Consider the following 12,599-nt stretch of genomic DNA (forward strand, 5'->3'; position numbering starts at 1 on the left):
TAGAAGTAGGGAATAAAATGCCTTGCTAATTCCAGTCTTTGAAGACACTGTTTCTAAATCCATAAGATTAAATATATGGAAAATCATGTAAGCAAAAAGAGACAAAGCTCCTACGAGGGGACTTCAAAAGTATGGTAAAAAAAGACATTTTCAGAACAATTGAGGAAATATGAATATAAAATGGTTATTAGAAGACATTGAAGAATTTTGATATTGTCAATTTTGTTAGATGTGATAATGATGTTATGTTTATGTTCAAAAACATTAAAAATTAAACAGTGATGCATGCTCAAGTAGTTAGGGGTGAAATGTCATGATGTCTGTGAATTACTTTGTTTCAGCAAAAGATATAGATGAAGCTAATATGGCAAAATATGAATGTTAAATCAAGGTGATGAGATATGCGGGTTCATTATACCCTACTCTCTATTCACATATATATATATATGTGTATATATATATATATATATATGTGTATATATATATATGTGTATATATATATATATACACATATATGTGTATATATATATAAACTTTTTATAATAAACATTTTAACAAAGTATAGGTAAAATAAAATTCAAAAGGGCAAAAAAAGCCATTGATAGCTGTTTACTGGATAAGCAAAATTAATTGATGCTCACGATACAGTGGTAGAGGGTATTCCAGACACCACCACCCCTCACTGTAGAGAGCCTAGTTTGGATTAGGAAATCTGTATTCTAGTTTAGGTCCTGGCTACTTTAATCGCTTCACCTCAGGGAGCCTCAGTTTATTTATAAAACGAAAGGATTAGAGTAGTTGATTGTTTTGTCCTTTCCAGTCCTGAGATGTTATACAGCAGAGCCCGTAGACTCAAACGCCTACTAGCGCGAAGCAGGTAAATTCAAATTAGTGAATTGGTCAAGTTTTTGCCAGCCTAAAGAGGGCGCCTCTTCCGCCGAATAATGCCTTTTCATAACATGGGCTCTGTTTCCTAGCCTTTTTCGAGATTAGGAAGAAATACAGATTTTTATGTGAAATTACAGATTGTAAATGTTAACCAATGAAAAATGTAAAGAAAAATAAAACTGTAGGAGTGGCGCGGGAGGGACCACCAAACTGCGCTGGGAATTTGCCCTCTCTGCGCAGCCCACGTCTGCGGTCAGCTAAGACGCTGCCACGGGGCAGACGAGCATTGTGAGAACAGACGAACATCAAAATATCCAGCAATGAATCTGGGGAGTGAGTTCTGCTTCAAAATACCAGTCTACTTCAGCCTACTAGACGTCCTCTGTGGATGAAACTCAACAAACACCGCTTGAAAAGAAAGCCTGGTTTACTATTTTCGTTAGCTCTCCGCCGGCGATGCGGCCGTTGCCGTTCCCGTACCCTGTGGTCCCCCGGCGACTGGAGGCGCCACCGATTTTACACCCTCCGGGAACGCTGGGGGGACGATCCGGAGCCCCACTTGGACGGAAGGTTTTGCCGGCGCCAGGCAACGCCAGCAAACTTCTGGAGGAGTAAGTTGCTTCGTTTCCCTCGGCGCTCAAGAAGAAATACGTTGCTGTATGCCGGGAGGGAGTTCTCAACCGGAAGTTTCGCCTCTGGGCCTGAGCGCTTCCTGTTTGGTAACTAAGGGCGCGGGACGGTTGCTAGGGCTCCGGTGGCAGCTGCCCCGGAGCTTTGAGGGTGCCTCCGGCGCTACTCACGGGCGGTAAGAGTACGCGGATTTTTCCTCTCCACCCTGTCGGAGGTCCCCTATCCGTTTGCTATCATGAGTAGCGAATTCCTGGCGGAGCTGCACTGGGAGGATGGGTTCGCCATCCCGGTGGCGAACGAGGAGAACAAGATACTGGAAGATGAGGTGAGGATCAGGTGAAGAAGGCGGGGAAGGAGGGGGTCTGTTGGTGGGCTCTTTTTGGTTGGCAGGAATACCTCAACCTTTTTATTTTTCTCTTTTCCTTCCGTAAACCCATCTTTTCTCTGTTTTTCCTAGTCCCATCTCTTTCTCTGGCGCCATCTCCTTCCCTCACCTGCCCGCCCTTTTCGGTATTTGCTAAGCATTAAAAAAATATTGAAACGATAACTGATATTCAGGACTATAAAGCCTGAATCTTTTCTGCCTCCTCCTTTCCCACTCCATGCACTCATTTCCAACCTCCTGGGCAGGAGAAGAAAGGCTGGTTCCCGCGCCCACTTTTTCCTTCCTCAGAATTAAGCGCGGCTTGCAAAGAGACTTCTGAGGTTTGCGTAGCAACAGTTATTTGCCGGTGTTTATAAACAAAACACGTTCTGTTTGACATTTGTTTTTGAGTTTCTGCCTGTGATGTTTCAAGTTGAAAGTGACTCGAAGAAATGTTTTCCAGAGCGACGTTCTAATAAGAAAGTAAAATGTGTACTTTACTGCTTTTCAGAGGATTAGTTGTCACAGAATGATAAATACCTTACGTTGTAAGGAGTATTTACACCAGCTAGCAACCAATGCAGAGTAGTTGTTAAAAATAAAATTGCAACCAGCTCAGGAAACTTTTAAAAACCTTTAGCAGTCAATCTAAAGTTCCATCACGTGGCAATGTGTTGTGTGGAAGAGGGTCCAAGAAGAACAAATATTTATAATACTTTATAGAATGGAAGAGAAGGTTTTCTCTCCTCTGAAAAATGAAAATGAAAATCCTTCACTCTATTTTTTGAAAAAAAATTTTTTTCCAAAATATTCCGACGTATTTATTTATGTCTAATTTAGATGGCTGCAGTTTTTGTTTTTCGGTTTTTTTTTCAACGAAGGGCATTAGGAAATATAAGAGACCTAGCGTTGAGTACTGAGGAATAATAATAAGTATCCAGCCCTGAGTTCAGATCCTACTTACTAGCACTGACCCTGTTTCTTCTTCTGTAAACTGGAGATAAGTAAAATAATTATCTCAAAGGGTTGTTATACAGCTCTAAGGACATTAATGTAGGTTAAAGTTCCATTCAAATGTTAAGTTTTTGTATTATTGTCATAATATTTGTCTCAGTGTTTTATATATTTTAAAAGATAGTACAGAGAAATAAAAAGAAGAATAATGAGGGCTATAAGTACTTCACCTAAATAAACTCTGACATTAAAAAAGCAGCTCTTGTAAGTTTAAGATATTTAAACAGAAGCGTATAAAATAAAAAATGTAAGATATTCCCTCCCAAAAGTACCCACTGTTGACCATTGATGTGACTATCACTGCATTAAAGAAGTATTCCAGACATCGTGGTCTACAGATATGTAGACAGAAAAGACAAACTGGAGTATTATAAAAATGGAATTGTACTATATGTGCTGTTTTTAACATAAAATTTTTAATTTCATTTTACTTGTATTTAAGAGAAGAAAAAGAAAGGAACTATTGAATTTCAGTATTACTTGATTATAAGAGATAGCGATTGCTAAAAAAAATTCCTTTAATATTAAGAAAAACTACATAAGAAAAGATGAAGTGGTTCAATTACTGTTTTAAAAAAATTATTGGGCCGGCCCAGTGGCTTAGCAGTTAAGTGAGTGCTCTGCGCTACTGGTGGCCTGGGTTGGGATCCCAGGCGCGCACCGCCGCACTGCTTCTCTGGCCATGCTGAGGCCGAGTCCCACATACAGCGACTAGAAGGATGTGCAACTATGATACACAACTTTCTACTGGGGCTTTGGGGAAAAAATGGAGGAGGATTGGCAGTAGATGTTAGCTCAGAGCTGGTCTTCCTCAGCAAAAAGAGGAGGATTAGCGTGGATGTTAGCTCAGGGCTGATCTTCCTCGCAAAAAAAAAAAAAAAAGGCTTAATTAAAAAAATTATTTGTTTTAATTGTAGACACTATGGGTTGACTCCCTGCTCTTTCATCTTTCATCTTTAAGATGAAGAAATTAGCTCTCTTACACTTCTTTCCACCTTCTTTTACCCCATTAAAAATAGTGGTTTTATTATTTTTATGTTATCAAGGTTTATTTTATTTTCATTCTATTCAATGCCCTTAATTTACTGCAAATGTTTAGTATTAGCTTTATGTTAAAAATGATTTAATGGTCCTTAATGCAGCTGCTTTTGCTCAGTGTATTTTTTTCTTGAATTTTTAAATTTGGATTCGTCTTTTGACTGGTTGGGCTCTACCCTCAAATGGTTGTTTCAAGAAGAGCCCATAGTAGTGTGTTGTTAATTCCTCGCATCCTTGGGTGCCAGTCTGATTCCCTGCATTGCCTGCTTTAAGTTTATATTCTTTAAATTATACTATCAGATCATCAAGATACTTTCTCTGTCCCTCGCTCCTTCCTCCAGAGTCCTGTGTTTTTCAGTATGGACTATTTTTCCACTGGCCTATTTACCAACTGTTAACTTGAGAATTCCCTTTATTCCTTACTGGGCTGATGCTCTACTTCCTAGATCATGTATCTTCTTTTTTCTTGGATTATTCACTTATTTTGATGGAATACTTGCTTGTGTCTTCTTAAGAAGGGTGAATGGATCCAAACACTCTGAATCCAAAAATGTAATTTGACAATAATTTGTCTAGATAGAAGATTCTAAGTTAAAAGTAATTTTTCCACAGAATTTGGAAAATATCACCCTATTCTCTTCCAGCAGTGTTGTTGGTGAGTAATCTGATATTAGAATGATTTTCATTTCTTTGTAGGTTACTTTTTTAATCTCTGGAAGCTTTTAGGGCTTGCAATTTTTTTTTTGACAACTATATCAATCATATTTTTAATTTTAAAGTTATTAGCTTATTGCTTATTTGTAGCAGATGGTCTTGTTTTAGGAGTTCAATATCATTTTCAATCTCTCTGAGTGTGTGTGTCTGTTTAGTTTATGTCTTTTGCGTCCTGAATTATCTGTTTCCTCTGGGATCTTTTAGTTTGTTTATCTTGATATCCTCACATGATGTAAGTTTTCAATAAATATCTGGTGGCCCCTGCATGTCCTTTTATATTTAAGAAAGAGGCAATAAAATGTTGTTTGGGAACTCTATGGGAATTATCAGCTTATGGAGAGTTAATCATTATGCTTTCATTAAAAAAGCAGATGCTTTTGCTCTGATTTCATTATGCAATGATGGAAGTCATAAGTGGTGAAGAAAATAAAAGTCATAAAGCTATATGCATTAAACAACACAACATAAAAGTAAAAGCTATTATAAATGCGAGTAGACCTTGAAAAAATACAGTTATGGTAGGATACTTCAATATTGAGCTTCTCAGAATTATGCAGCTCTAATAGACAAAAATAAGGATATAAAAGATATTAATAATACAATAAAAAATAAAAACATAGAATATATCCCTTAAATAGAGAATATAAACCTTAAAAAATATGTCCATAAAATATTTACAAAGGTGGATCATGTACTATACCAAAATGAAAAACTTAATGCATTAAAAGTGAATGATAGGGCCAGCCCCGTGGCTTAGCGGTTAAGTGCCCGTGCTTCGCTACTGGCGGCCCGAGTTTGGATCCCAGGCGCGCACCGACGCACTGCTTCTCCGGCCATGCTGAGGCGGCTTCCCACATACAGCAACTAGAAGGATGTGCAACTATGACATACAATTATCTACTGGGGCTTTGGGGGGAAAAAAAAAAAGAGGAGGATCGGCAATAGATGTTAGCTCAGAGCCGATCTTCCTCAGCACAAAGAGGAGGATTAGCATGGATGTTAGCTCAGGGCTGATCTTCCTCACAAAAAAAAACAAAAAACTGAATGATAGGGGCCGGCCCTGTGGCGTAGTGGTTAAGTGCAGGCACTCCACTGCTGGCGGCCCTGGTTCAGATCCGGGCGCACACCGACGCACCGCTTGTCAGGCCATGCTGTGGCGGTGTCCCACATAAAGTGGAGGAAGATAGGCACGGTTGTTAGCTCAGGGCCAGTCTTCCTCAGCAAAAAAAAGAGGAGGATTGGCATGGATGTTAGCTCAGGGCTGATCTTTCTCACACACACACATACAAAAAAATGTAAAAAAAAAAAGTGAATGATAAACCTTGAAGACATTATGCTAAGTGAAATAAGCTGGATACAAAAGCTCAACTACTGTATGGTTCCACTATGTGAGATACCTAGAGCAGTCAAATTCGTAGAGACACAAAGTAGAATGGTGATTTCCAGGGGCTGGGGGAAGGGCAATGGGGAGTTAGTGTTTAATGGGTATAGAGTTTCAGTTTGGGAAGATGAAAAATTTATGGAGATGGGTGGTGGTGATGGTTGCACAACAATGTGAATGTACTTAATGCCACTATACTTAATGTACAGTGATAAGTGGTTAAAATGGTAAATTTTATGTTGTGTGTATATTGCCACAATTTAAAAAATGAGTGAAAGAAATTTTATAGGTCACATTGTCTGATCATAAGCCAATAGACTTTATAATAAATAATTTAAAAAATCATCATTGTTATGGACTGAATGTGTGTCCCATCCCCCACTGCTCTCCCACATTCATATGTTGAAGCCCTAATCTCCAATGTGATGGTATTTCAAGGTGGGGCCTTTGCGAGGTAATTAGGTTTCAGTGAGGTCATGACGACGTCATGAGGTCATCACAAGCCCATGATGGGATTAGTGTCCTTATAAGAAGAGGAAGAGAAACCAAAGCTGTCTCTGCCGTGTGAGGACAAATTGAGAAGGTGGCTGTCTCCAAGTCAGGAAGACAGATTTCACCGGAACCGAATTGACTGGCGCCTTGATCTTGGACTTCCTAGCCTCCAGAACTGTAAGAAATAAATTTCTGTTGTTTAAGCCACCCAGTCTATGATATTTTGCTATCGCAGCCTGAGCTGACTAAGACATCCATCTTAAATACTTAGGCAAGTTTCTCAGAAGTATTTGCCTGGATAGCCCTTGTATCAAAGAGAAATTGAAAGGGAAGAGTCACCTTTGAGAAGACAATAAAGGAGACTGCTTCATACCCACATCCGTGGGAAACATTAAAAATCTTAACTTTCGAGAAAACCTGTAGTCTCAAACGCCTTCATTTTTAAATCAATTGCTTAGCTTGGACTGCTATAACAAAGTACCATAGACTGAGTGACTTAAAAAACAGACATTTATTTCTCAGTTCAGAAGGCTAGACGTTGAGATCAGGGTGCCAGAATGGCTGGGTCCTGGTGCGAGCCCTCTTCCTGGCTTGTCGAAGGCTGCCTTCTTGCTGCGTCCTCACATGGCAGAGAGAGTGAGCTCTGCTCTCTCCTCCTCTTCTTATAAGGACACTAACTTCATCATGAGGGTCCTACTTTCATGTCCTAATTTAAGCCTACTTATCTCTTAAAGGGCTCACCTCCAGATACCATCACACTGGAAGTTAGGGCTTCAACATGTGAATCTGAGAGTGACACATTTAGTCCATAAGAATCAGTAACACAAAAAGTAAAAAACTAAGAACTCCTCTTAATAAATTAAAAAAAAAGAACAAACAAAAGAGGGAATTAAAATAAAAACTGAAATTAATGAAATAAAAAGCAAAAAATGATAAATATAGTAAGTTTAATGAAATATAGGGCATAACAAATGAGTAAATTAGTATTTATTTTCTTTCTTCCTTCGTTAAAAATTCAAATATTTTCTTCTGCCCTTCAGTGGATTGTGTTGTACACTGCCTGGGTTGTAGCCCCAACTTTGGGAACCACAGCCCAAGGAAGCATATAAGGAAGCACATTTTTGTTTTGTTGAGCTTTTATATAGCTTTGAGGGGTGACATATTCTAATGGTCCTGAGAATCTATCTTGCAATTTCCTAAAGTGTTTGTTTGTTACATTGTTTTGTTTCTACGCAGGGTTCTAAGTCAAAGACACACAAAATAGATTTAAAAAACAGATTTTGAGCACATGAGAGTTAGTTGTTCTGTTCTGTTAAGCTTAGCCTAAATCTGTTGGTTTTGAATAGGAGTTCAGGGAGGAGCTATTATGCGTGGAGTCCAAATACTTTTCAAATTTGTGGTTCATGCTCTATGTTTTTGTTATGTCTTGTTACTATGCTCTGGTTAGCTTTAGAGATATTGTGGTTTAATTATGGAATAGAATCTCATTTTTTCCCTTTAAGTAATGCTGTAATGAAAATGCATTTTATCAGTGAACCCTGCTAATGCTGCAAATCTGAGAGAGATTTCTATTCCATTTTAATATGGTGCTAATTTTCCCACAGTAATCTCTAAATCACAACACTATTTTATAACATTTAAAAGATCAGTAGATTTTAGAAGTTCAAATGGATATTTAAAGAAGCAAAGTAAATGAAGATTTACTTTTGATTTTAGATCCTTTGTCCTTTTTTTTTTTTTTTGGTGAGGAAGATTGGCCCTGAGCTAATGTCTGTTGCCAATCTTCCTTTTTTTTTGCTGGGGAAGATTGGCCCTGAGCTAACATTTGTGCCCATCCTCCTCTATTTTGTATGTGGAATGCCGCCATAGCATGGCCTGATGAGTGGTGTGTAGGTCTGCACCTGTGATCCAAACCTGCAAACCCTGGGCTGCTGAAGCAAAGTATGTGAACTTAACCACTATGCCCCCGGGCCAGCCCTTAGATCTTTTAATATGGTAAAAAACTTAGTAGGACTTTAGTTAATCATAGCATTTATTATTTACAGTTGTCAAAGCTGCAGGATGAAAGGTCAAGCTTGGAAGATCAGCTACGTGACTATGAAGATCGAATTAATGCTATGACTTCTCACTTCAAAAATGTTAGGCAAGAGTTCTCATTTACCCAGGTACAATAATGCTCAAATTCGTGTTGATTGTATCATGTGTGGTCATGGAACATTTCACATGCATTTACATCTGTGATTTTATTTTAGAGATGTAATAGGAAACTTTAGCATAACTAAACTATTGTGAGCATAACCTTGAACCTGAAAGTAGGTAGAAAAAAAAGCTTTGAGGGACTCACTACTGCCACCAAGTTCAAGGAATAATTAATTCACTTGAAAGGAGAAATCATCATTTAAACAGTTCAATATAATATTAGGGAACAGATTATATGCTAAGGGTACAGTGCTGGCAGTGAGAAATGGTTGCTTTAAGCAGAAACAGACCTAATATAACACACAATAGAGTTTCTGTCTACTTTTTAATTTTTTAGCGCAACCCACTGGGGCCATTTTGAGTGGAGGCAAAGAGTCCACGCATTTCCGTAGCCCTTAGGGCACCATGGTATTTGAGCATAGTTTAAGAATTGAAATTTATAATGACAATCCTTAGATAATACAAAAGTTAAATTGTATTTAGCAGACTTTTACGATAACTGGGCTAAGTATAAGGCGTTTTAGAAATATTAATACAAATAATAAAAATTAAAACTTAGAGTGATTATGTAAATAAAGCATCTGTTTTATGGACAATTTATTCATGTGTAGAACCTCATTCCTTGATGTTGCCCAGCAAATCAGACAGCTCAGGAGATCAGCATTGGAGAGTTTACTAACTTCTATCTCAAACTATTTTTTAAAAAATGCATCTACCTTTCTTTAAAAATGTATGTAATTCTTAAAAATGTACAAAGCCATGTTTTTAATACCAATTTATAATTAATATAGATAAGTAACTATTTCATAGTTTACAAATCTCATTAGAAAGTTACAAATTTAATGAATTTTTTAAAACAATACTCAGGATTTTTGAGTCCTGATATGATTGAGTAATTAATAAACTGGCACAACATCTTTTCATCAAGTTATTAAAGCACTGAGCTGGGGACTAGAAAAACAGAGACTTTCTGTAGGTATATTTCATTATAGTCAAACCTCAATTAAATAGGATAATAGAGACAAAAGAGAATAAACTTCCTACAACACTAACAGCTTTAATAATGTAAAAATAATACTAATGGTGGTAACTTTGAAGCATTATAAGATCAGTAGTCAACAAATATTAAGTAATTAACTTTTATTAAGTAAAACTTAACACAAAGGCATGATTATGTGTTAATATATCCTAGGAAATATTCACAACCATCAGTGTTTACATAATTATTTTAAAATTATCTCTGTTAATTAGAATATGTGATCAACCCATATAAACATGCCATTTCCCAAGTATATTTTAAAATCAATTTCACTTCTTATTTTTATTTTTTTATTTTTTATTTTGGTGAGGAAGATTGGCCCTGAGCTAACATCTGTTGCCAATGTTCCTCTTTTTGCTTGAGGAAGATGGTCCCTGAGCTAACATCTGTGCCAGTCCTCCTCTACTTTTTGTATATGGGACGCCGCCACAGCATGGCTTGATGAGTGGTGTGCAATTCTGCGCCCGACGTCTGAACCCACGAACCCTGGTTCTCCAAAGTGATGCGTGAGAACTTAACCACTACATCACCGGGCCAGCCCCCATTTCTTATTTTTAGCTAAATAATGAGTTATATCTTTTTAAGTCTCACCATATAAACTTTGGTTTTCTGCAGTTTCCATAGACAAATACATAGTGTCTGACATTTTCTCCTAGCACATTCCATGAACTGACTTTCTTACAACTTGTAAACATCATCGACTACACGAATCACAAATGTGGTTCACAAATCACGAATCACAAATCACGAATCTAATGTGGTGTAGGTTTCAGAGAAGTGAAATTAATAGTACCTAATCTAAGCATTTTGTGGGAACTTTGTTATTTTTTTGTCTAATGGATTATTATAAATATTTTATAATATTAAAATTTAAAAAGTCTTTCTATCTTGTATGTTATTCTGTAGTCTCTTTGCAAAGCCAGGGAGCGTGAGATTGAAAGCGAAGAACATTTTAAGATGATTGCTGAAAGAGAACTGGGACGAGTGAAGGATGAAATCCAGCGACTGGAAAATGAGATGGCTTCAATACGGGAAAAGAAAAGTGATAAGGAAGTATGTATTGAAATGCTACTTAAAATTTTGTGCTATTTTTCCTCTTCCCTCACCAAATAAACATTGATTTTTTTTCTGTATGGGAAAGGCATTTATTAGTTTCCTGACATTTACTTAACATTGTTTTTTGAACAATGAAAGGCACATGGAGCTGTAATTTGAGTGAAACAATAGTAGACTGTTACATTTATTTTCCCAGTATTCATTTACCAAATACTGATTGAGCCTTACTATGTGCAAAGCACCATGCTGGCTGCCTGTTATATGATACTAGGCGTAATTTATTAATAAGTGCTACATTTTTAAAAGCCACATTGAAGAAAATCACTTTTAATTTTGAATTTCATTTCTCATTCAAAATTTTTATCTTTCATATTAATTTATCAGCTTGTGACTCTAATATTAAACTACTGTAACCTGTTTTTCTCTCTCCCTTAGTTTTTAGTTACCTGATTTGGGAGCTCTTTCCAAAATCAATTCTTTTCTTTACATATGCATATACATATGGAAATGCACATACATAATATATATATCTATATGTATATATATATACATATTTTATTATATTAATTTCTATTTGTTTGCATATTGATCTGTTTTCTTTTATGAATCTAGATTTGTTAAATGAATGCATTTACAGAAATATTTTTATTTCCTTAACTACTATATTTATTTCAATTAGAAGTGCTTCCAAAATTTCTTTGTAAGAGGCCTCTTAGAGGCAGCAATCTGATAGGAAATGGGGCTTAAGGGGACTTGTCATGGGCTTGAGTTAGCATATCAGGCATGTTATTTTTACTAAGATTGCATGTCCACTTGAAGTGGCTTTGGTGGAGTGACTAATGAGATTGCTCTGGAGGGGCTACCCTAAAGCCTTTTTAAGCCACTTTTGGCTCAACTACTGTTCTTAACTTTCTATACTCATCTCCCCTGTATTTCACAACTAAAGAATTAAAATACAAGTATGATAGCTATATAATTAAATATGGTATGTTATATACATCTGGAGGGCAGGGACAGGGACAGGATTTCTTCTTTCTTTTTTAATATGTAGAATGTAATGTTGTGTTTTAGTTTTTATCGTATATAATGTTTTGTATTCTTCCCCTGCCCCCTCTCTTTGGAAATCAGAATAGCATATTTAAAACTACTCAAAAATTGGACAGTTTGAAATGTCAAATGAACTGGGACCAGCAAGCACTGGAGGCCTGGTTAGAAGAATCGGCTCATAAAGATAGTGATGCCCTCACTCTTCAGAAGTACGCACAACAAGATGACAATAAAATTAGGGTGAGGAATTATAAATTGTAATGTTAGGTTTTCTCTGAGTCTGTAGTGTGTCAACCTTTTTACCTAAATCAGACTTATAATTTTAAAGCAGTAGTTCTTAAACTTTTTTGGGTCAGGGACTCCTTTAAAAATCTAATAAAGCCAAGTATCCTTTCTCTGGAAAAATGACTGTACTCAAATACCCATAAAATTTTGCTGAAAGTTTTACAGATCCTCTGAAGCCCTTTGACCATTTAGGAATCTGTAGACTACAGGTTAAGAATCCTGATTGAGGAGGGTTCTCAAAAGCATTTTACAAAAGAAAGTTTTGTACTAGAACTATGTATAAGTATTTGAACTTCTGTCTAAATAATAGTTATGTATTGTTTTTGCTGATTTTTATAATTATTATAACCATTACTTAAAATCTACTTGTAATGAAGTCTGGTAATACTTTGGTGTTATGGAACATGCTATTTTCTAATAGATTTAATACCAAATGCATTATTTTAATTAAT

General features: G+C 36.6%; 1 protein-coding gene across 2 annotated transcripts in view; it reads left to right on the plus strand.

Annotated features, from left to right (window-relative positions):
- The first annotated feature begins 1,017 nt into the window (after positions 1–1,017).
- CCDC39 (coiled-coil domain 39 molecular ruler complex subunit) overlaps positions 1,018–12,599 on the plus strand; it is a 43,486-nt gene continuing 31,904 nt past the window's right edge. The window contains exons 1-4 of one of the 2 annotated variants that reach the window (XM_087439973.1): positions 1,018–1,843; positions 8,567–8,686; positions 10,666–10,812; positions 11,944–12,102. In XM_087439973.1, coding sequence (XP_087296099.1) covers positions 1,754–1,843; positions 8,567–8,686; positions 10,666–10,812; positions 11,944–12,102 — 516 coding nt within the window. In that variant the 5' untranslated portion in view covers positions 1,018–1,753. The remainder of the gene's footprint in view (positions 1,844–8,566; positions 8,687–10,665; positions 10,813–11,943; positions 12,103–12,599) is intronic. The other variant, XM_004424688.3, reaches the window with a different exon arrangement.

Source organism: Ceratotherium simum, chromosome 15 (assembly GCF_057802395.1).
Source record: "Ceratotherium simum simum isolate JZ-2026a chromosome 15, ASM5780239v1, whole genome shotgun sequence".
In the NCBI taxonomy this organism is placed as follows: Eukaryota; Metazoa; Chordata; class Mammalia; order Perissodactyla; family Rhinocerotidae; genus Ceratotherium; species Ceratotherium simum.